General features: G+C 44.2%; 1 protein-coding gene across 1 annotated transcript in view; it reads right to left on the reverse strand.

Annotated features, from left to right (window-relative positions):
- Positions 1 to 25,726, reverse strand: part of LOC138783419 (leukocyte elastase inhibitor-like) — a 51,411-nt gene that overhangs the window by 19,505 nt on the left and 6,180 nt on the right. The window contains exons 2-3 of the mRNA XM_069958111.1: positions 25,539 to 25,714; positions 3,120 to 3,254 (exon numbers count right to left, since the gene is read on the reverse strand). Coding sequence (XP_069814212.1) covers positions 3,120 to 3,254; positions 25,539 to 25,706 — 303 coding nt within the window. The 5' untranslated portion in view covers positions 25,707 to 25,714. The remainder of the gene's footprint in view (positions 1 to 3,119; positions 3,255 to 25,538; positions 25,715 to 25,726) is intronic.

The raw sequence follows: 25,726 nt of genomic DNA on the forward strand, positions 1-25,726 counted from the left end.
ACAATATACACATCTCCGAAAGCTAGAATTCATACCCCGGGTTTCCTTTCAGATAGCTTTCCCTTACAAAAAGGTACCAGACAGGGTTGCCCCCTATCCCCTCTATTGTTCAATTTGGCGATGGAGCCTCTTGCTAGATATCTTATTTCTTCTGACTTTGTCTCAGGCATACGGGTTGGTTCCCAAGTCATCAAAGTTACATGCTTTGCTGATGATACTTTAATATATTTAGATAACCCAGATCTACATGTTCCGGCAGTATTAGATGCCTTAAAATTTTTTGGTTCCTTCTCTGGGTATAGAATCAATATACATAAAAGTCAACTTCTTTACCTAATTTCACATAAGAGGTCTACTTCGGGTCCTGCGGGGGTCTCCATTGCTAAATCCTATATTACTTATCTTGGAATCCAGATTGGCAGAACTCCCTCCTCACTATATTCCCTGAACTATCGCCCTATAATTAAGAGAAAAAAAAACAAGATCTCCAGAGATGGGAATCTCTACCATTGTCAATTCTAGGCCGTACCCACTTAATCAAAATGATATGTTTTGGAAAACTGTTATATCCAATGCAAACAATACCCCTTTTACTCAAACATTCTGACGTTTCCCTACTCCAATCATATTTCACTAAATTTATTTGGCAATCAAAGAGACCTCGTATTGCCTATTCCACTCTCTGTCTCCCTACTTCTAAAGGTGGCGCTCAATGCCCAGATATTAGATTATATAATTTAGCCGCTCTCTTTCGCCATGCTAAAGATTGGATTATGGACACGTCATATTTCTCCAATATTTTAATTGAGAAAGCTTTAGCAGCACCTTGGCCTTTACCCACCCTGCTACATGCCAAATTACCAGAACTACCCCCAGAAATTAAGAGAAGTGTTATCTTTAAAGACACCATTGCCACATGGCAATACGAAAATTATATGGTTTACCCATTTGCCTATCGAAAAGATTTCCTCTGTGGCATTCACCACTTTACCCACCTGACTCAGACAAATTGGATTACTCAGAGTGGCAGAGTGCACATGTTTCTTTTGTTGGGGATTTGCTGGATACTAATTCCAACACTTTCTTATCATGGGATATCGTCAGAACACGATTTAAATTGTCTTCATTTAATTTACCTCAATACGATTCTATAACTGAATTTCTTACTTCCAGAGTACGGGACATAGCAGAAGCAGAAAGTGATATAGAATTTGATTATCTATTCCCAACACCACTGGTTCATAATTCTTTATAACATACATAAGGAGAACTTAGATCACGCTCTCAAAAGAATTTATCTAGACAAATTTTTTTTTTTAAATGGTCCTCCGTAATTTTTTCAGAGGATCTGACCCAACAAATATTGAAAGGGTCTCAACTAGTGCATTCTGCCACTCCTAATGTGGTTCTACGTGAAATACATTTCCGTTTTATACACAAGGCTATATATGCCTTTAATATTCCTTTTTCCAACTCCCACACTTCTCACATAAACAGTTGCCCGAAATGTTCACTTCCTAAAGCAGACTTGTTTCATTGTGCCTGGGCCTGCACGCGAGTGCAGAAATTTTGGGACTCTGTGCGGCTCTATCTTTTGTCCACTTGGGGCCATGCCATACCACTTCTCCCTCTTAGTTATCTTTTTCATTTTATTGATATAGACTCTACTACTCCCTCTCCTAAATTACTTACTTCTAAAGGAATTCATTTAACTCTATTAGTTTCCCTGAAATGTTTATTAAGACACTGGATACTGGATACTCTACCAGACATTTCTGAGGTAATCTCCGCTCTGAAGGAGATCTTTCATTGGGAACTTTTGGATGTATTGCGCACCAAAGAAAAATCAACAAAAACATTTATGTCCAAATGGACACAATTTCTAATTCATGATTTTACTATAGAAGAGAGAGACTCTGTCATTAATCAATTTAAGGACACTGATTGGTATTGCATGGCCGCCCAAAAGGGAACTCTGGGAGCACTCCAAATATTTTAAGCTTTTCTCTTTCTCTGTTAAAGACAATTCTCTCCATTCTATTGGTAGCATATTTGAATATCTGACATCTATACCATGTTTTAAGGTGATATTATAGGTTACTGTTTTTCTACCTATGTTTTTGGTAAGACTACGTTGTATTGTATATGATAATATGTCTTTTAAGGTTATTACAAAGGCTCATTGTATCTGTATGATATTGTAAACATACAATCCTTTGTTGTCTGTGAGCAACTTTCTTTTTGAATATGTAATGAATTTTCAAATATTACATAAGCCACTAATAAAATATTGTTTAAAAAAAAAAAAATGGTGATGTCACGACCCGACTCCCAGAGCTGTGCAGGCTGTGGCTGCTGGAGAGGATGATGACAGAGGGACACTGAGGGACACAGGGCACTGGGGGGACACTGAGCATCCCTCTGCCATCATCCTCTCCAACAGCCCGCACAGTCATGTTATCAAGGAAGTGAAGCCTTGATGCAGTAGTAAGTGCAGGGAACAAAAGCATTTCCCGTAATAAGTGTATATTGGTGATTTGTATAACTTTTGAGGGGCAATACAACACTTTATTAAAGGGAACCAATCACGCCACAAATGAACCTAACACTAAGGAAACGTACTGGTACATCACCCAGCATGCTTCCCAAACATACCCTTGTAGCCTGCATCCAATCTGTATATAATCCGCTATCTTACTTTTATAATCTCCTGCACTGCATGTAAATTCTGGGCATGTAGTCATCTACGCGTGTGGCTTCTCCATGTAGTCACTATGGGCGTGATTGAAAGCACTGTTGTCCTGTGACGCCACCTGGGGGCTGGTGTGATGACTTCTTTACTACACGGCGCATGTGAAGTACAGCGGGAAAGGACGCTGCTGTAGTGCACCTGCATGGCTTAATACAGCAGCATCTTCTCCCATTGTACTGTGCATCTACTGCAGGATACCACTGCTAGATACCAATGGTGATTGGCAGAATCCCATTTAGTGGGATTTTTTAGCTTTTCATTATGATGGCTATAATTGTACTAGACAATATTATGTGTGTGTGTGTGTGTGTGTATATATATATATATATATATATATATATAAAGAAATATCTATATGGTATCTTACTTCAGATATTTTAACAGTTTCTTCAACAAAGATCATGTTGTTGATATTAACGATATACTCCTCCGATTTAGTTAGTGAAGACAGCAATTGCTTTAATCCAGAATGTATATCTGTACAGCTTTCAAACTGAAGTACCTGAAAAACAAGCCATTTATCATTTTAGTTATTAAATATTAATGTGTTTATGTATGTTTTGCAGAAATAAACATTTTCCTCAATGACAATGTTTATTGCAGAATTTGGACTCTTGGACTATTAAACGGACTTAGGAAATAGTCTAGAATAAACCTTTTTTTCTGTAAAAATGATCTTGTTATGATAAAGATACCAAGATAAAGATCTAGGCACATTTTAGAGGTTTTCCAATATGAGCCTGTTACCTCCTATCCATTGGAAGAGGCCATCATGGCTGGTACTCCTTTTATTCTTCTGGTGGGAATATTTGTGCTATTGTGCTATTGAAATATTTGTGCTATTGAAAGTTTTTTGGGCATGGCCAATAGTCCCTTTATAAATTGGATTTTAAAGGGGTACTCTGGAGATTTTTTCTTCAAATTAACTGATAACAGATAGCTACATACAGTGAAACCCACCCAATTTTGCACAAAAAAACAGTAGAGGGCTTCAAAAGCGGCCTAGACAAGTTCTTAGTCCGAAATAACATAAATGCATATGTATAGAACTTCTCATCATTCACCCCCATTCCCTGTATCCATCCCCTTCTTGTATATCCACCTTCTCTGCACCCATCCCCTTCTTGGTTGAACTTGGTGGATGTGTGTCTTTTTTCAACCGTATAAACTATGTAAGTATATAATCTTTTATGGTCTTCAGCAAAGTATAGAAAATGCTAATTGAAGCAGGAACATGTACAGCATACATTTATACATAAATAACGGTGAAAGAGCTCATAGTCATGTCTTTTATCATGTGTTTAATATGAACTTTTATTTGTACATTCCTACATAACAGAAGTTTTGCCCAACCCTAAAACTATTCTTGGAACTGAATAAAGTATAACATAAGTACAGTATCAGGATCTACACACCATTCTATTACATCTCTGGTGTCAGCTCTATACACCATTTTATTACATCACTGGTATCAGCTGTATACACCATTCTATTACATCTCTGGTGTCAGCTCTATACACCATTTTATTACATCACTGGTATCAGCTGTATACACCATTCTATTACATCTCTGGTGTCAGCTCTATACACTATTTTATTACATCACTGGTATCAGCTCTATACACCATTATATTACATGACTGGTATCAGGATCTATACACCATTATATTACATCATTGGTATCAGCTGTATACATCATTCTTTTACATCTCTGGTATCAGGATCTATACACCATTCTAGTATCACTAGTATCAGCTGCCAGTGACAGGGAAGAGGGGGGAGAGGGCACAAACTGCGACAGTGCACTCTGCCAATCCTCCCCTCTCTCCCTGTCAGCCTCTGTAAGCAGTCAGGACACCCCTCCCTTTTCTACCTTTGGCCTCTGTAAACAGCCAGGATACTCCTCCCCTCTGTCCCTGTGGCCACTGTAAGCAGCCAGGACACCCTTTCTCTCTCCCCGTCAGCCTTCCCTCTCTCCCCATCGGCCTCCATAGGCAGTCAGGACTCTGCGATCACATTATAAAATCCCATTGGTGAACAGCGGGAGAATTCTCGCTCTGCAGCCTTATAGATGCTGCGGTTGTGCATTTATAGAGTTAACCGTCAGCACCGGAACATGGCTCCAGTGCAAACAGTTTTGGGGGGCCCCAGCTATCATTGAAAGCTAAGACACACCACAGATGACTAAGGCAAAGCTTCTCTGTACCTTCTGTATACTTTCTGACACCAATTGATTTAAAGAAAAAACTAAACCAAGAAAATCTACACCAAGCAAAGATTTTCTGTCTTAAAGTGCAATATGTGGTAAATTTACTGCCAAACATATATGTCTTTGTTGCATCTTTCTCTGGGTTAAGTGGAGTAAGACATAACTGCGGGATCAGCCTACATACTGTAGACTTAAGGCCCTATTACACCAAGCGATTATCGTCCATTGTGGCCAATAATCGCTTGGTGCAATAGCTACTATTAAAAGGCAATAATCAGCGAACATGCACAATGTCGGCTGATCCTTGTCTTTCAACGTGTTGAAAATTTTTGAACGATAATGACTAATGACGGTCTGCTAGCTGTCACTCCATGTAACACAGGGGCGGACTGCCGCTATCTCCCATGGGCTCCCTGGACGATCTAAAGATAAGTAGGTCAGCAGACAGGAACACAGCAGGAAATACAAGCAGAGTTCACAAGCAGGAAAACAGGCTGAGACCACAGTACTTAGGGTAAGCATGCAAAAGTTCCAACAAGGAAGCCAAGAGAAGAGTGACTTAAAATAGGAACACATGCACGCCAGCAAAGAGGTGGCAGAGAAGGAGTGTGGGTAGGTAAGGGGCCATATAAAGGGACCTGACTGCGGCCAGACCCACGCCCGATATCAGGGACACTGCATCCGCGACAGCTGTAGAGAAGAAGTAATGGGGATGGCCATCTAGAAACATCTAACCATCTCATATCTCCCTCATGTGCACGGGGTGCTGAGAATGAAGGTAAGTTTTGTTTCTGTGATATTAGCGGTTTATCTTCTATTCTAACTATGCATTTTGAACTCTGCCCACCAGCTGGCCTGCCCCTCTTCATGAATGTCAGCAGAGATTTGAGCAGGTTAGATACTTATATACAAATATGGCTATTTGTATATAAGTATTTGTATATAAGTATCGTCTCCATTTAAAATGGCATCCGTCATTTTGAGTCTAAAATAACAGACGTCATTTAGCTGTCTGGCTTCCCCTTAGTGCAATGACAGGTGTTGGTACATCACTGACTCTCCTCTGCTACATCACTGACTCACCTCTGCTACTTCAATAACTCAACTCTGCTACTTCACTGACTCAACTCTGCTACTTCATTGACTCAACTCTGCTACTTCACTGACTCAACTCTGCTACTTCACTGACTCAGCTCTGCTACTTCACTGACTCAACTCTGCTACTAACTCAGCTCTGCTTTATCATGCGGGTATAGGCTCTGTTACATCACTGACTCAGCTCTGCTACTTCACTGACATAGATCTGCTAAATCACTGACTCAGCTCTGCTGTATCATGCGGGTATCGGCTCTGCTACATCACTGACTCACCTCTTCTACTTCACTGACTCACCTCTGCTACTTTACTGACTAAACTCTGCTACTTCACTGACACAGCTCTGCTGTATCATGCGGGTATTGGCTCTGCTACATCACTGGCTCAGCTCTGCTGTGTCATGCGGATATCGGCTCTGCTACATCACTGGCTCAGCTCTGCTGTGTCATGCGGATATCGGCTCTGCTACATCACTGGCTCAGCTCTGCTGTGTCATGTGGGTATCAGCACTTCTAAATCACTGGCTCAGCTCTGCTGTGTTGTGCGGGTATCGGCTCTGCTGCGTGACTGGACCAGCTCTGCTGTGTTGTGCGGTTATCGGCACTGCTACAATACTGGCTCAGCTCTGCTGTGTCATGTGTGTATCAGCCCTGCTACAATACTAGCTCAGCTCTGCTGTGTCGTGCGGTTATCGGTACTGCTACAATACTAGCTCTGCTGTGTCATGTTTGTAACGGCCCTGCTACAATACTAGCTCAGCTCTGCTGTGTCATGCCGGTATAGGCTCTGCTACATGACTGGCTCAGGTCTGCTGTGTCATGCAGGTATCAGCTCTGCGACATCACTGGCTCAGCTCTGCAGTGACTGTGTGGATGTTGTCAGGTATTGACTGACAAGACAGAATTTCTATTGGCTGCTATATTTCATCTAGTTGCATATGTGCTGTGTAGTGATCGAGTATCAGGGTACTCGATGGTACTTGTTACTCGGACGAGCATCTCACGATACTTGAGAAAATCTCATCATCTGTTTCCTGTAAGTTTGGGCGCTATTTATTAGCCAATAAACATGCAGGAGACTCTTTGGTACATCCTGCGATCACGTGGGACAAATACATGTCGATAGCAGCGATTGGTTGGCCAGATCAGATGACCCTGCCATATAAAATGCGTAGCCGGCAGTACTCGCTTCAGACGCATGCTGTGAGAGATTAGGGACAGAGCTGCTGCTTCTCAGGGAGAGTGTCAGTGTAGAATTTAGGGTTCCAGTAGGCAGGGAATACAGGCAATACAAAAAAACAGCCGCTTTAACCATAGGGCCAATTGTGCACGTGCATCGGGCCCACTGGTGTAAAACGAGCGCTCATAGATACCGTGCAGCCGCAGCACTGACCGGGAGAGAGCCATTGGCTCTCTCCCTGTCAGTCACTCTTGTGACCGCACCGGTCACTAGAGGCCGCACTCCCCTTCTAGCGTCGGCGCCGAGTGACGTCTTTACGTCGCCGCCAGGAGAAAGGGAGAGCGGCCTCTAGTGAACGCAGTGGTCCGGCCAGAAGATGCAAAGTGAAGAGGAACACGGGGACCCAGGTGAGTATAAGTGATTTTTTTTTAATGTTATATACTATATGGGAGGGGGAACACAGGGGGGCTATACATTATGGGGAGAGCATAGGGGGGAAGCAAAAGGGGCCATATACCATGGGGGGGGCAGGGGGCTATATACTACAGAGGGGGGGCTATATACCACTGGAGGAGGGGAGCACAGGGGGGCTATATACCACTGGGGTGGAGCACAGGGGGGCTATATACCACTGGGGGGAGGAGGGGAGCACAAGGGGGCTATATACCACTTGGGTGGAGCACAGAGGGGCTATATACCACTGGGGGGAGGAGGGGAGCACATGGGGGGGCTATATACCACTGGGGGGGAGCACAGGAGGGCTATATACCACTGGGGGGGGAAGCACAGGGTGGCTATATACTACTGGGGTGGAGCACTGGGGGCTATATACTACAGGGGGAGAGCAAACAGGGAGACTATATACTTCTGGGGGAAAGTGCATAGGGGGCTATATACTACGGGGGGAAGCACAGGGGACTCTATATACTACTGAGGGCAGCACACAAGGGGTATATACTACTGAGGGCAGCACACAAGGGGTATATACAACTGAGGGCAGCACACAGGGGTCTATACTACATTGGGGCTTCACAGAGTGTCCTATATTATAAAGGGACCTTACTACTATACTGGGGCACAGAGCATATCTAATTATTAAGGAACACATTAAAACTATAGGGGCACAGAAGGGTGTAACTACTATATAGGGGCACAGAAGGGTGTAACTACTATATAGGGGTACAGAGGGGTGTAACTACTATATAGGGTGTGGACATGTCACAGGTGAAGTGTTCGAGGGGGTGTACATCTCACCTAGGTTACTTCATAGTGTGAGATGGTAAGTCCAGGAGGCATCTGTGCTCAGCAGTGTTATGCTGCTGAGCCAGTGGCGTAACTACCGCAGTAGCAGCCGTAGCCGCTGCAGTGGCGTAACTACCGCAGTAGCAGCCGTAGCCGCTGCTACGGGGCCCGGCACATCAGGGGGCCCAACCAGGCTGTGATGTTCCCGGTAAGCTGTTCAGGACCTTTGTCCTGACACCAGCTAACTGGGAGAATAGTGTGATCTGTTCCGAACTTCACACTTCCTGTCTCCCGGCTCCTATGTTACTGCTGGGTGAGCAGAGCAGGGACTTCCTCCAGCGCTGGTGCTGTCTCCTCACTCGCCCCCACAGCAGGTGTAGGTAGGTAGGTGCCCCCCTGCAGTGCAACAACATACCCTCCGTGGGCCCCAGTGCTCGGCTATGCCCCTGCACGGATCCCTGCTGCTACCATTTGTATGTAACAGCTGACACACAGTGATCCCTACTAACTGTGTGTCAGTAGCCGGGAAGCAGTGAGGAGTCTTCTTCCTCTAAGGACCCGACCTCCTCTTCTCTCAGGCATCAGTCAGCTCGGGGGATGGGAGAGACCAGCAGGGACGCGAGTATCCCGGCTACGGAGCTCTGTGCAGCCTGATCAGCATAATCTCCTTCCTGTGATCTGTGACCAGAGCTGCAGTGTTGTGTCGGGACAGACAGGAGGGGAAGGAAACACACACAGGTCCTGGCTGTATATACCCCCCCTCTCCTGTCCTGGCTGTATATACCCCCTCTCCTGTCCTGGCTGTATATACCCCCTCCCCCTCTCCTGTCCTGGCTGTATATACCCCCTCTCCTGTCCTGGCTGTATATACCCCCTCTCCTGTCCTGGCTGTATATACCCCCCCCCCCTCTCCTGTCCTGGCTGTATACACCCCCTCTCCTGTCCTGGCTGTATATACCCCCCCCCCCTCTCCTGCCCTGGCTGTATATACCCCCTCTCCTGTCCTGGCTGTATATACCCCCTCTCCTGTCCTGGCTGTATATACCCCCCCCCCCCCTCTCCTGTCCTGGCTGTATATACCCCCCCTCTCCTGTCCTGGCTGTATATACCCCCTCTCCTGTCCTGGCTGTATATACCCCCTCTCCTGTCCTGGCTGTATATACTCCCTCTCCTGTCCTGGCTGTATACACCCCCTCTCCTGTCCTGGCTGTATATACCCCCCCCTCTCCTGTCCTGGCTGTATATACCCCCTCTCCTGTCCTGGCTGTATATACCCCCTCTCCTGTCCTGGCTGTATATACCCCCCCCCTCTCCTGTCCTGGCTGTATATACCCCCCCTCTCCTGTCCTGGCTGTATATACCCCCCCTCTCCTGTCCTGGCTGTATATACCCCCTCTCCTGTCCTGGCTGTATATACCCCCTCTCCTGTCCTGGCTGTATATACCCCCTCTCCTGTCCTGGCTGTATATACCCCCTCTCCTGTCCTGGCTGTATATACTCCCTCTCCTGTCCTGGCTGTATATACCCCACCCCCTCTCCTGTCCTGGCTGTATATACCCCGCCTCTCCTGTCCTGGCTGTATATACCCCCCGTCTCCTATCCTGGCTGTATATACCCCCTCTCCTGTCCTGGCTGTATATACCCCCTCTCCTGTCCTGGCTGTATATACTCCCTCTCCTGTCCTGGCTGTATACACCCCCTCTCCTGTCCTGGCTGTATACACCCCCTCTCCTGTCCTGGCTGTATATACCCCCCCCCCTCTCCTGTCCTGGCTGTATATACCCCCTCTCCTGTCCTGGCTGTATATACCCCCTCTCCTGTCCTGGCTGTATATACCCCCTCTCCTGTCCTGGCTGTATATACTCCCTCTCCTGTCCTGGCTGTATATACTCCCTCTCCTGTCCTGGCTGTATATACCCCCCCCTCTCCTGTCCTGGCTGTATATACTCCCTCTCCTGTCCTGGCTGTATATACCCCACCCCCTCTCCTGTCCTGGCTGTATATACCCCCCTCTCCTGTCCTGGCTGTATATACCCCCCTCTCCTGTCCTGGCTGTATATACCCCCTCTCCTGTCCTGGCTGTATATACCACCTCTCCTGTCCTGGCTGTATATACTCCCTCTCCTGTCCTGGCTGTATATACCCCCCCCCTCTCCTGTCCTGGCTGTATATACTCCCTCTCCTGTCCTGGCTGTATATACCCGGGGGCAGGCTTGGCATTTCTGGGGCCCCAAGCAAAGTTATGTATAAACGCCCTGTGTGCTCCCCCACTAGTATATAGCCCCCCTGTGTGCTCCCTCAGTGGTATTTAGCCCCCTGTGTGCTCCCCCACTTGGATATAGACCCCCTGTGTGCTCCCCCACTTGGATATAGACCCCTGTGTGCTCCCCCTTCCATATAGTATATAACACAATAAAACAAACACTTATACTCACCTGGGTCCGGGCGTCTCCTCTTCTCTTCACTCTTGTGGCCGCAGGAAGGGTTTTCCCTGCGATCACAAGAGGCCGCACTCCCCTTGTTCTGGCGCCGATGCTTCAGTGATGTCACTGGAGCGCAGGCACCACAAGGACAAAGTGGCCACTTTTGACCGCAGGGAAAACACTTTCTGTGGCCACAAGAGTGACTGACACACACACACACACACACACCGATGTCCTGGCTGTATACAATGCGCACACACACACACAGCTGTCCTGGCTGGATGCAAGTATATAATTAATACTATTAATATTATTGGCGTGTTTGGAGGGGGGGGGGGCCCATTCAAAAGTTCGCTATGGGGCCCAGCCATTTCTAGTTACGCCCCTGTGCTGAGCTATTATTTACTGTTGCCGGGCCTGGATTTACATGGAATGGCAGGTAGGTTTTGGTAGTGGGAATTGCCATTCCCTCCCCTCGATCCAGTTCAGGTGTTGGGATCAGGTGAGCTCTGACCCTAATCAGCCTGAGAAGGTAAAAACTCACACAGTGTGCAGATGGGGGCTCTCAGCCAGGGGTGAACAGCCTGCATGCTGGTTCTCCTGGGAGCAAGGAATACTGCCGCTGCTGGGGCCTATTCATACCCTGCGATACCGCCTATTGAAGAATCAGATAGGTAACCTGCCTGTTAGTAAGCGCCCAGACGGGCAAGACCTTTTTTTTGTGTTCTTAAAAGCACGGTGTTGCTGTATTTATGTTTGCTGGACTGTTTATGCTGCAAATAAACGCCAAGCTGTTATTTTACAAAGCCAAGTCTGCTGTGAACTGTGTCCAAACACACCATCCCCCGGGAAGATCCCTACAAGGGGTACAGAGGGGTAAAACTACTATATAGGGGTACAGAGGGAGGTAACTACTATATAGGGGTACAGGGGACCTAACTACTGTATGTGTTGGAGCCTAAAATGTTTCTCTGGCAGATTCTGGAGAGAGGATTTACAGTCGGGAGAGATATCAAGGTGGCCCATGCTGGATGGAGAAAAAAAAGAAAAAGTGACAGATCGGAGAAGAGTCACTGGATGTAACTTCTTTCTGTTATAGGGTCTGTAGTGATAGTGGTCATGGTGTGGCAGTATTATGTAATGGTATCATTGGTGATATCTTATAGTTCTGTTCAGTGCAGTTTTCATGTAATATGTAATCACTGTATGGTGGAAATAGTGTTATACCTTATGTATAACACAGTGTAGGGGCACATTCAGGGCATTATACTGTGTGTGGAGCACCGATTCTGATAACGTGCGGGGGGGGGGGGGGGGGGGGGTTGGTGCTGAAAGGGAAGAGGGGGGGCCCACTCTTGAGGTTTGTGCACCGGGCCAGCCAATGTATTAAAATGGCCCTGCATACAGACCCCTAAGAAGTGCTTAGTGTACTCTTTTTTTTGATTTTGGGGCTGGTGGTCCTGCTGTAGGGTTAGGGTCAGCACTTGGACCCTAACAAGTTTGGTGACATGTCAGAAATTTGGAAATGATGGTTACGCTTCAGTTTAATTTGTTGGGAAATATACATATTGTAAGTTTGCACAGTATGAGAGAGAAATCTATCTAGCTGTGTTCATGCTTGTTTGTTAGCACTTAAACCAGTTAGCACTTAGAATTGTCACATTAGTCAACTAGGGAATGGGATGTCACTATTGTTGGGTGACTGTTTTCAGTTCATAGTTCACATTGTAAAAGTTTAAATTTCTGCACTTATCTCACTTTTCATTGGTTATTGTTTGATTGCACAGTTTGAGTTAACTTTTACCACTTTGATAGTTTAGAAGGATGTATGCTCCCCCCCCCCCCCAAACATTTGCACTATGATGTACCACACTCCCCCTTACTAAGACACCATGTATAGATATATTGTACTTTTTTCTTAATTTAATATTTTCTTATTTTTTCTTAAAGGGGAACTTCGGATCGAGGCAAGAAAAAAATGAAACTTCTGCAGAAGCATATAGCATTATTTATTACCTATCTATCCCAGTTTTGAAACTACCAAAAAAAAATTTGGTTTGTGGTTTTTTGTTTCTGTATTTCCTGGTTGATCAGATGTACTCAGTACTACAGGTTCCAGAATGCATTGCTGTCCCTCTGTTTTAACCAGGCTGTTGCACAGAATTAGGCATAATGGTGCCATTAGGAAGCCTAAGAGGCATGCATACATGCTACCCCTGCTGTTTCCTGTCCATTTCCATTGTGTTTCCATCAATTTCTGAGGTTGACAGGTTTTCACACGACCTTTCCTGTACCGAACTTGAGTCTCCTGCAAAAATACTCTAGTCTCCCATTGACTTCAATGGGGTTCGTTACTCAAAACGAGCACTCGAGTATCGGGAAATACTCGTCTCGAGTAACGAGCACCCGAGCATTTTAGTACTCGCTCATCACTAATGCTGTGATTGGCTGTTAGTGTTTACAGTGTGGCCATTGTGTTGAGCCTTGTGTTGCATGCCTCCACACTTACCGAATACCTGAAGGTACAGAGGATCCCTAGAGGATTGCGCTGCAAATTGTTCCCAATATTGCTTCACGGTGATGTGGTATATCACCAAAAATGGTATGCCTTAAATAATCAGCATTCGCTAGACCTGATGTTTTTGACTGTACAACGGCTACAAATAGCTATTGAAAAATCAGGTGTGGAAATAAAAGAAATTGAAGATAAGATTAAACAATCTAAGACAATTGACGAATGTCAAAAGATACATGACGAATTAAACTGTTCCATTGACAAATTGCGCACTACCATCTTGCAAGGGAAGATCTCCAAATTCGAGCGTGATACACGTGATTATTTGCTTAATCGCGTGTATACGTGGGCGGAAGAGAGAAGACAAGGAAGACGTGAAAGACAACTGAGAAGTGATCGTTCAGGGGACTCCACAGATTACGCTTCTGAAGTCTCAAGTAAAAATAAATTTAGAGCAAAGAAAAAATCGACACGTTTTTTAGGAAAAACACCGGAGAGAGAAAAGACTACAGACGAGTCGGAGGTCAGTATACAATCGGAGGAATCAAGAGGGCAAAGAACCGTGTCAACAAAAGGAAAGGACAAACGTATCACAAAAGAAAAGAAAAAGAAGTAGAGACAATGTGTTTTTCAAATGAAAAGAACTTGGTGGTGAACATTTCAGATAGGCCACTTAATATAACTGAATTGAAACTGCTGAATAAGGGTCTAGGGTTTGTACCAAGAAAGGATATTTCGGAATTTGATTCCAAGTTGATTTCTATAAATTCTGTAGACAGCTACGCCTTAAGATCTATTTCTATGATGTCAAGAGGACAGAGCGGGCTCGCTCCTCTCCTCTTGACGTGATTCCAGGTGCTTTATTGCAAAGAAGTTCTTTTGATCCTATGGTTGATAATGAGTAATTGAATTCATTTGAGCGCATGGTGTTGCATGATGTACGAGAATCTTGGACTCATGCAAACCATGGATATGTGAATTTGAGTAAAGCTAAAGCAGAGGCCTTAGATGCATTGCAGAGGAATACTTCTATTGTGATAAAAAAAAAAGCGGACAAAGGAGGTGCGGTTGTTCAGAACCGCACCTCCTATGTCAATGAAGCCCAATGCCAATTGGTGGATGTGAACACATACCGTAGGCTGCCGTGTGATCCCACAGTTCGGTTTAAAAATGAAGTAGATACATTTGTCAATGATGCAGTTGTTAATGGTATCATACAAGAGAAAACAGCTGATGCATTGCGTGTTGAGACTCCCCGGGTGCCGATTCTATATCTCCTTCCTAAGATCCACAAGGACTGCAGCAGCCCACCCGGCCGACATATTGTGTCTGGGTCTGGGTCGCTGCTGCAGTCCTTGTCGATCTACGTGGATTCCTTTCTGCAAGGCATTGTACGTAGGCTCGATAGATGCCTGGTTGATACTGGCCATTTTTTGGACGTGATTGAACGTATTGATACGACTAACGTGTCCTTTCTTTGCACACTTGATGTGCAAAGTTTGTACACTAATATTCCCCAAGAGGAGGGCATGCTGTGTATTAGGGAACAGCTTAATAAGGATTGCAAACTTAGCAATAGCATGATCAACTTTTTGATGGGTTTACTGGACCTGGTGCTCAGCCGCAATTATTTCAGGTTTGATACCGATTTTTATTTACAGACCCATGGTGTTTCTATGGGCTCGTCTGTAGCCTCCAGTTTAGCCAATATTTTTATGCATTCTTTTGAAGACAAATTTGTCGTCCCTTGCTTGCCCGCGTCGTCCACGTGGGTGTGCTACGTGGACGACGTATGCTTGCTATGGACGTCAGATGAAACATCTTTGCTCAAATTTGCGGAGACGTTAAACAGCTGTCATGATTCCATTAAGTTTACTTTGGAGTATGACAGTAAATGCATTCATTTTCTAGATGTGGAAGTTCGCAAAGGCAATAATATGTTAGAAACTACATTATTTTCCTAACCCACTGATAGGAATAATTTATTGCACCGTGAGAGCCAGCATGCCCCCCATGTGTTTAAGAGTCTGCCTAAATCTCAGTTTATGCGTGCTAAGAGAATTGCCAGTACTGCGATAGAGTATCATAAAAATGCTGAAAAAATTTAAACTAAATTCATCGAGAGAGGATACAATGAGAGGGAGGTGAATTCCACGGACAGGGAGGTTGGTAGATTGGATAGGAGAGAAGTGAGGAGGAAAAAAGTAAAAGTGGATAAAACCTGTGACAGATTGCTGTTTAGTAGCACTTATGATAGACACTCTCAGATTATTAAAAGATGCGTTTTGAAGCATTGGAAGTTGCTACAATGTGATCCGAAATACGGTAGTATATTTAGAGAGAGACCTTTGTTTTGTTACAAGAAAAATAAATCTATTGGGAACAAACTTGTGAGAGGAGACATAGCTAGGAGAAAAGTGAGTAGGCAGACTTTTTTAGCCAGCCGCCGGAAAGGCACCTTTGGGTGCATGTCATGTCAGCCCTGCAGTGCTATCATAAAGGGTGACTCCATTTGTCATCCCAGTAAAGGTACCAAGTACCCGATTAAAGGGTTTTTCACCTGTAATGACAAAAACCTGGTCTACCTTCTTAAGTGTCCTTGCGGGTACGGCTATGTGGGTCAGACCAGCCGTTCTATGAAGCTGCGTCTGAACGAGCACAAAGCCGCGATCCGCAAATTCAGTATGAATCTGGAAACAGAGAGGATTACAAGAGGAGATGCTAAGACTTTTGGTGAGACTGCGGTAGCCAGGCATTTTTGCGAATCACGCCACAATGTCTGTGATTTAAGGTGGCAAGTTGTGGAGCAGGTAGAAGTCTGTGCCGACAAGGAGGAGAATCGTAAGCAATTACTCCGCTGTGAGACCTTTTGGATTTCAAGATTAGACACATTGGGGGGCATTTATTAAATCCGGCGTTTTTTACGCCGGACTTAAAAATGCCCCCGAAGCTCCGGCGCAACGGAGATTTATGTAGAGGCGGAATGCCTCTACATAAATCCGGTGCGCACCGCCGAAAACCTACGCCAGCTGAGGACTGGAGTAGGTTTTCGGCGTATATTTGGGCAAAACGGATGGTAAATCGCGCGCCCTCCGTTCCGCCCACTACATGCCCCCTTTCCGCCCCCCTGGCGTACTCGGCGGAAAGTGCCGGTTTGCAAATATTTTATTCGCAGATCGGCCATTTGCGTATAAAAAAATACGCAAATTGGCACTTTCCGCCAAAAATCATCAGTTCGCAGGATGATACATGTGGCCCATTGAGTCCGAATGGACTCAATGAGGTCTGTAGCTTTAGAGCATTTTTAGGATTTTCATTTGCATATTTAGATCCAGTGTCCCACTCCTAGGATTGTATATGTTATTTGGATTACTTGTGTTGTATTCACCATAGGCCATTATGCTTTGTGCAGGTCATGTTAGAGTTAATTGCAGTATCCATATAACGTTGTCCAGCCCCTTGCGTCCCTGCGCATGAGGAAGGAGGAGTCTATGTCCTCTGAAACGTCCGCGGTGAGGACGTACCTGGGCGTCCGTGTCGGATGGATACATCAGCTGTGAGCTGCAGCATGTAATGTGAACTTGAAAAATAAAAATTAAATACATGTCAAGAAGGCATTCGTGAGTATTTTGTGTTCTGGATCCTCAGAGCATGAAGGTTCATATCGGATCGAGTGGATCTACTGATTGGTGAGATAACAATTTATTTCCTCCTTACTTATTGTATTATACATATTGGAGTATACGGGACCCGTGGTTGTGTGGAGGCTGCCTTAAAGATTTGTTTATGTGGGACTATTCTATGTGGCCATTATTTCCTATGGGCCATTATTTCCTGGGAAATTAGGGATCTTTAGGGTATAAACCCACACACCGTATACGCAGCTTATTTACTGCTGCGATACGCAGCAAACACGCAACAAACACGCAACAAACACGCAACAAATACGCAGCAGATTAGATCTAAATAACTGGACACAGCATCAAATCTGCACCACCAAATCTGTTTCAAATCTGCTGCGTTTTTGCTGCGTATCTGCTGTGTATACGGTGTGTGGGTTTGTACCTTTAAACATAAATTTCTTAAAAATAACAAGTCTGATTGAAACCAAAAATAGATAGCACACCTGTCACCGCCAAGGAGTTCGAAATGCAGTTTGAATGGAGTCTGTGTGTAAAGTGGTTACGGCTGTAATAATCGCACAATAGCTGAAAGAAGAAGAATACGGATTACAATATAACGCTTTTTCAAGCACTAATAATTTTGCCTTTTTCACTGTCATCTGTTCACTACTTTATTACATAAGTAGTTTTTATGAATTGTTCATATATCCATTTATCAGTTTTGTTTGTGCATTTGTCACATTTGACAAGAGTAACAAAGAATGTGGTCCTATTTTTAGCATCAAAATTACCTAAATTCAGATGCAACCTCTTAAAAACTATGGAAAATTTTGCATTTACTATGGAGGCCATGGCTCTATGCTGTAATGACATGTAATGACATTTGCATCTTATAATATAACGTGCATGTAACGGTGCCATAAAATAAATGCCCTGTATGACTTCTTAGAAGACTATAAATAAGGTGCTTTTATGTTAACGGGAACTTTGAAGGCCTTGTCCTTTCTATTGGCTCCCTAAAATTTTATGAATTTATAAAGGATTTGCACTTGCTCCATATACTGCTTATTTATTCTTCCTACTTTTATTCTCTATCTTTAATGTTGAGTAAAAATGTGTTAAATGTGTGATCACTTAGATACAATATAATGCCAACTAACCTTGCTCAAAAGTTGGTGTGCCTTTGTGATGTGGGTATGGGTGTGATAAAGTTAAACCCTGTTCGTTTTTGGAAATCCAGTTTCATTTGGAATTGGGCCTGTCAGGCTGGCACTTAGCATTTCAAGGAAACGGATGTGGCAGCATATGTTTACATTCCGCAGCTGATCTCTATCTTTATGAAGTATTAAGTTCCATTTGCTCTATCTTGTGACACTATATAATAATAGGATATAATAATGCTATAGACCAATAGACAGACAGCCAAAATTTAAATACCCTCCTCTCTAAGTGTTCATGCTTACTATGACAACCAAAGACTTAAAGAAGGGGGATGGTCATTTTAACTTTTTTTTTTTTTTTTTTGCATTCTAAGTCCCTTTGGGGGACTTGTACATGCATAACTTTCTTTTTTAACACTGATCATTGCTATGCCATAGGCATAGCATTGATCAGTGTTACCGGCGCTCTGCTCATTGAGCCTGCCTGCTCATTGACCGTGCCTGTGCAAAGTATAGCAGTTTAGAAAAATACAGGCAACTTCTGGACCCATAAGATGAGAGGAGATAGGGTCTCTGTGTAAACTAAAGAAACCTGTTATGATAACCCTGTCCCATTTCCTGCAGTCTGTCTATAGGTTCTGAGATGTTCACAAAAAAACCTCTGCTTCTCTCACAAGTTCTGTGTCTTCTGATCCTATAACTATAACTATGTCGATTCATGACAACAGTGACTCATCCATCACCCCTAAGTGGCAGTTCTTGCGTACACTCATTTAACCCCTTCCCGCGCGGCGACCCAGCTCTGATCCGCGTCTCCGCGTCTGGTGCCGGCTGGGGTCTGCGCTGTAAAGGTGCTGATCCTGGCTCAGCATTCTATTGCTTTTGGCTGCAGCAGCCAAAAGCAATAGAACACTGATCTCATCGATCTTTGCTGTATATCCTATACAGCATAGATCTCTATGAGAGATCAGTGTGCATATACTAGAAGTCCCCCAGGGGGCTTCTAGTATATGTGTAAAGAAAAAAAAAAAAAATGTGTTATTAATCAAATGCCGAACGTTCGGGTTTGAGTCCATCCGAACCCAATCGTTTGGCATTTGATTAGCGGTGGCTGCTGAACTTGGATAAAGCCAATGACTATATCCATGTTTTCCACGTAGCTTTAGGGCTTTATCCAACTTCAGCAGCCACCGCTAATCAAATGCCGTAAGTTCGGGTTCGGATGGACTCGAGCATGCTCGAGGTTCGCTCATCTCTAGTTATTATTAAGAAAAAGCCCCCTCCCCTAATAAAAGTTTGAATCACCCCCTTTTTCCCATGTTATAAATAAATAAATAAACATGTTTGCTATCGCCACGTGCGTAATCGCCCGAAGTATTAATTTATTCCATTACTGATCTCTCACAGTAAACAGCGTAAGCGCAAAAAAATCCCAAAGTTCAAAGTTGCACATTTTTGGTCGCATTAAATCCAGAAAAATTGTAATAAAAGGCGATGAAAAAGTTGTATATGCGCAATCAAGGTACCAATAGAAAGAACTCATCATGGCGCAAAAAATTACACCTCACACTACACCTCACACAGCCCCATAGACCAAAGGATAAAAGCGCTATAAGCCTGGGAATAGAGCGATTTTAAGGAACATATATTTGTTAACAATGGTTTGAATTTTTTACAAGCCATCAGATAAAAGAAAAGTAATACATGTTACTAGAGATAAGCGAACCGGGTTCGGGTTCGAGTCGATCCGAACCCAAACATTCGGTATTTGATTAGCTGGGGCTTTTGAACTTGGATAAAGCACTAAGGTTGTCTGGAAAACATGGATACAGCCAATGACTATATCCATAATTTCAATATAGCCTTAGGGCTTTATCCAAGTTCAGCAGCCACCGCTAATCAAATGCCGAAAGTTCGGGTTCGGATCGACTCGAGCATGCTCGAGGTTCGCTCATCTCTACATGTTACATATCGTTAAACTGCCCACAGCAACCAAGCACAGCACAACTTTCAGCTCTGGTGAAATGAAAGGTGAGCTGTGATTGGTTGCTGTGGGCAGTTTACCACCACTTTGTATTTTACACCCTTTGATAAATCTGTTCCACTGTAAATTAAAAACCATTTCAGACCAGTCATGCTTCCAAAAAGGTACCCTGCAAGTAGACAAAGTACCCCTACAGTAAATGCAAACAATGGTTTCCCTAGAGGTGTATTGTTCTTATTGGCAACCTTAGACAGTCTGTATTGGGACCTGTGTATTTGCTGCTTTTTCCTAACTCTCTTATGGAGATAGTGTTTTCTGTCAAATATTTATTCAATATGTTATGTGAGGCAAGTGTTGAGCTTGATCAGTGCTCCACCCCTGCAACCTATCACACTCTAGTGATTGGCCAGGGGAAAGCTAGCTCCGCCCACCTTTTACCCAGAAGGGCTGTGCGGTCTTGTCAGTGACAGTTGGTAGTCTGGCATTGCCAGAGTCACATCTAACCTCCCTACGTCACCTCAGTAATCCTGTCAGACTCCATCTTCAATCCCCTAATCTGTTTCCAGTCAGCCAAGGACTAATACGTGTCTTAAAAGTCTCAGCAGGACATCCTCTGTATTTATTAGTGCCTACTGTCGGATTGGTGAAGTGATAGAGGGTCTCCCATTCACCGTCCACATCTTCCTGGCTTCCAAGTCTGTGTCTCCATGCGTCTTCCTCCTACATGATAGTGAGCATTAAGAGCGTCAAGTCTCTTCAGTAACTTCAAGTACCTATTCACACGTACCTTATAAAGGCTGGAAAACCGCAAAGTCTCTGGAACAGGTCTGTCTACTTGAAACCCTATTTATCCACCAAGTCTAAGCTATAATAACCAAGGTAACCCTCCCCCTAAAGCAAAGGACTCTGATCAAGCCAACAGTTTACCGTCATCTGATGCCCCTGTATTGGATTGTACATAGTTATCCTTCAAATAAAGACTTAATATACTTTCACCGCTATTGTGTGAAGACTTTTATTAAAAATTATATGTCCCTGTGTGTATGCTGAAGAAGACAAGGGCCCCAGCACCCTCGGACCCCACCGTGACAGGAAGGTTTCAGAAGGTGAGCCCTAAGGTTGCACTACACCAGCAACACAACCCCTCAGCATATGACAGCACAACCCCAAAGGGACATTGTACATACATTACCTGCTCGGCGCCGCAGCTGCAGTAAAGCTCCCGGCTCCCCTCGCTCCCCATCAGCCAATCAGTGCTGTCGTGCACTGATTGGCTGATAAGAAGCGAGGGGAGCCGGGAGCTTCACACAGCCGCGGTGTCGGGGGTTAAAGGGCCCGGGTCAAAAACAGGCAGCTTCACACTACCAGGATCTGCAAACTCCCAGCGTGAAATCCGCTGCGGATTCGGTACGTGTGAAGGTACCCTTTTTTAGTATTTGTACATGTGTACTGTATATAGTGAGGGGAATTGCAAGAGGGGCCACATATATTGGGCACCAGGTTTACATTCTGACCTTGTGTGTGTGTGGGAGGGGGTATGTATACATAATGCAGGTTCTTTATTTCTGCCCAGGCTTGTTTTCTTTTGTATAGTCAAAGTATGGCATCTATTACATTGGTAAGGGTATGTCCAGAAGTTTCCTCACACTAGTTGATAATAAGCTGTTAACACTAGATGCTTAACACTTCAAGCTGATTAAGGCTCCTGTACCAGTTAGTTCCAGTTTATTGCTGTTTGCATTAACACTAAAAAGAGTAGTTTGTATATCCAGATATTCTGTTCCCTACTTACATTGATGACTAAATTCAAAAGAGCTTGAATTGCTAATGATGTTCCCGATAGACTATCTTACATTTGCATATTCCACAGAGTTTTATCTGTTTATTAGCTCTTATTCTTTTTAAAGGGAACCTGTCACCCCCCGTGCCGGGGTGACAGGCTCCCATCCCCCTGTTAGAGCCCCCTATACTCACCTAATCCCGCCGGTTGACTCTCCTGTCATTCTCTATGGGTGTTGGACTCATCTCTCAGCGCGCACGCCGGGCTGCAGCGGCTGAGATCTCCATCACCCTACCACCTCCAGAAGCGGGACCCCGCGGGATTAGGTAGTATAGGGGGCTCTAACGGGTGGTCGGGAGCCTGTCACCCCGGCACGGGGGGTGACAGGTTCCCTTTAAAGGGGTTATCCAGCACTACAAAAACATGGCCACTTTTCCCCCTCTCTTGTCACCAGATTGGGTGGGATTTGGAACTCAGTTTCATTGAAGTAAATGGAGCTTAATTGCAAATCACACCTGAACTGGAGACAAGAGAGGTGGGAAAGTGGCCATGTTTCTGTAGTGCTGGATAACTCATTTAAATTTGGGGGTATGATTACACACAATAAAATAATAAAATACCAAAATATGGTCATAATTTGGAGTGAAAATAAAACAATGCGTGAACAGGTAAAAAGCAGATGGTGAATAATAAGCATGTTCAATATTTTGCCGGTCGTAACCAATTACAGCCATTATTCTATACAGTGTGTGCACTGCTGGCTAATTTCCCATTGACTTCAATGAAGTGCATTATCACTATGAAAATACAGCCATTTTTTTTACCTCAAAAGTGCAACTTTATTTTTGAGTTATTTTGCTGACTGTGAACATAGCCTAAAGATGCTCACTACCACTTTTTTTTTTACAATGCTTTACTTTAACTTACGGTTAATACTTTGGGGTCAAGTGAAAAAAAAAGCTACACAAAATGTACTCATAACGTATGAATTTAAAAAGGTTTACATACATATGACATGTCCTATACTCCTGTCATATAGACTTGTAAATGCAATGGTGGTATTCTCTGTATGTAGAGACTGGCTATGTAACAATAATTTGGGGTGCTGGGGAAATTAGCCTAACCTCCAAAACACAAAAAGCAGGTTTATTTTTCAGATCTCACGCCTTCAAATAAAAAAAAAACCTTAATACTCTACCCGGGCCCATATTATTGGCTAACCTTTCAGGCCTGACCTTGTTGGAATTTGTCGGTGTTACCTTAACCATTCTCTTATAGATGAAAATGGTGGCATAATGTTAAAACTGGTTGTCTCCTGTCTAGTTTCCAATGCATTTAGAGTGAGAAAGAGAGAAAATGATCCACTCCAAAACACCAAAAACTTACATTATATTACCCTTTCACTCACCATTGGTTCAGCACCACTACCACTCTGGAGTCCCAAGCTGAATTATTCCAGTGATGGGCCCATACATTCAGCACTTGCAAGTGCACATGATCACTTTGGCCAGTCATTGGCTGCAGTATCCCTGGGATCACTTGAGAGGTGGTAGTACTGGACTAGGGATGAGGGGTGAGTATTGTTTCCTTTTATTGTCCTTCTACTTCCTACCCCTGGATAATTTTGTGAAAAAGTGGAAAAAGGCTAAGGCTACTATTACATGGAACGATAATTGGCCGAATCGGCCCTATCTGGACGATTATCGTTCCGTGTCATCAAGGCAACAATCAGCCGATGATCGTTGTCATCGACTGATCGTTGATATAGGTTCTGACCTATAATCGTCGGGCGCCGACCGCACACTGCTACGAGTAATAGCGGTGTGTGGCTGACGAAATGCAAAGAGGAATACATACCTATCCAGGTTGCAGGGCTCCTCTTCCTCTGAGCTTCTCACTGGGTCCCACGCACTCCGGCTTCACGGTGGCCTCTCTCAGCTGACAGGCCGTTCGGCCAATCACAGGCGGGACCGCTGCGGCCAGTGATTGGCTGAGCGGACTGTCAGCGGAGACGAGCCGCTGTGAAGCTGGAGCGCGGGACCCGGGAGGAAGAGGAGCCCTGCAACCTGGATAGGTATGTATTCAGTTTAAACAAAGGCTGCAAGGACATCGGTAACAATGTCCCTGCAGCCCTTGTTAACCGATTATCGGCCTGTGTGATAGGCCCAGTAAACAAGCGCCGATCTAGCAGATCGGCGCTCGTTTAGAGGCATTATCGGGCCCCCATCGGCCTGTGTAATACCACCCTAACCTTAAAGGAATTGTACCAGTAAATCCAGTATTGTACCAGTAAATTGTACCAGTTATAGCCTATCCTCAGGATAGGGAATAAATAACTAATTACTGGAGGTCCAACCACTGGGACCTCTCATGAGCACCAGAAGAGGCCCCCAAGTCTTTTCAGAGAATAGTGCAGCAGTTCAGCGTGTGCACCGCCAGCCCATTTATTTTCTATAGAAACTGCTGGAGTATACTCCTTAGCTATCTCTGGCAGCTCCTATTAAAGGGGTTGTCCGGCGCTAAAAAATTATTCACAGAATAACACACATTACAAAGTTATACAACTTTGTAATGTATGTTATGTCTGTGAATGGCCCCCTTCCCCGTGTCCCACCACCCCCACCCGTGTACCCGGAAGTGTGGTGCGCTATACATACCTGTCACGTGCCGACCACGGTCTCCGATCCTCAGCAGTGACGTCTTCTTCGGGCGGCTGGCAGATCTTCCCGAGTGCCGGCCGCCCTCTGCAACGTCATCCAAAGCTCAGCCGCGATTGGCTGAGCATAACTGTGCGCGGTCACATCATCAGCTGCTCAGAAAATGTGCTATTACGCTGAACGTTAATAAACAAATGTGGAACGATTAGTGAACAATTAATGATTTTAGGGTCAGATCTAAAGATCAATGATCAACGACACACAAACGATTTTTTGATCGTTGCCTGCAATTACACAGGACGCTTATCGTTTAAATTCGAATTATATAATGATTTTCCACACAATAATTGTCCCGTGTAATAGGGCCCTAAGATTGAAGCACGGAGCCCTATTAGGCATAAAGCTGCTATTAAGAATGGAGTTAGGTCCTCATTCTTGAGATCACAGGTGATCCCAGAAGTCAGACCCCTGTGACCAGTTAGGTACCCCTATACTTAGTATAATGATAACTTCATGAGACAACCCCTTCAACCGTTTTACCATGCTCCTACAGTATTGGCAGCAAAAATGGTTGCTTTAAAAGGGTATTCTGGTATAAATAAGTATTTAAGTTGTTGCTGGAGCTTGTGTAAAAGTAAAAAATAAATTATACTCACCATCCTCGGTCCCCTGCAACTGTTTCAGCTATTTCTGGTCTCCTGCTGCTCATTTACAATTTTATATAGTTATAATATTCCTAAATATTAGTACATAAATATAAAGCTAACATTTTCATAGTAGATATATTCTTTTTCAATTTAAATAGAATAAATTGGGTATATTTAATTGGCATGCATGGCTTTAGTACCTAAATAGCCAAATAGGAAATTATCTTTACTGTACAAACTCATGTTAGCATCTGTAAAACATAAATTCTCACCTTCTTTATTTGGGCTTCAGTTTCACCTTTGGCTCTAAGACAAATCAGTGCCAGAGCTGTTAACATGCTAAGTGGGAACATCACAGCATTTTCATCACTGTCTATTTTCTTTGCTAGCTCCACTGTAAAATTATTATTTGCGGCAACAACAGCCTCGAGAATGGACATGATGTTATCTAAAACAAAAA

Source organism: Dendropsophus ebraccatus, chromosome 2 (genome assembly GCF_027789765.1).
Source record: "Dendropsophus ebraccatus isolate aDenEbr1 chromosome 2, aDenEbr1.pat, whole genome shotgun sequence".
Classification (NCBI taxonomy): Eukaryota; Metazoa; Chordata; class Amphibia; order Anura; family Hylidae; genus Dendropsophus; species Dendropsophus ebraccatus.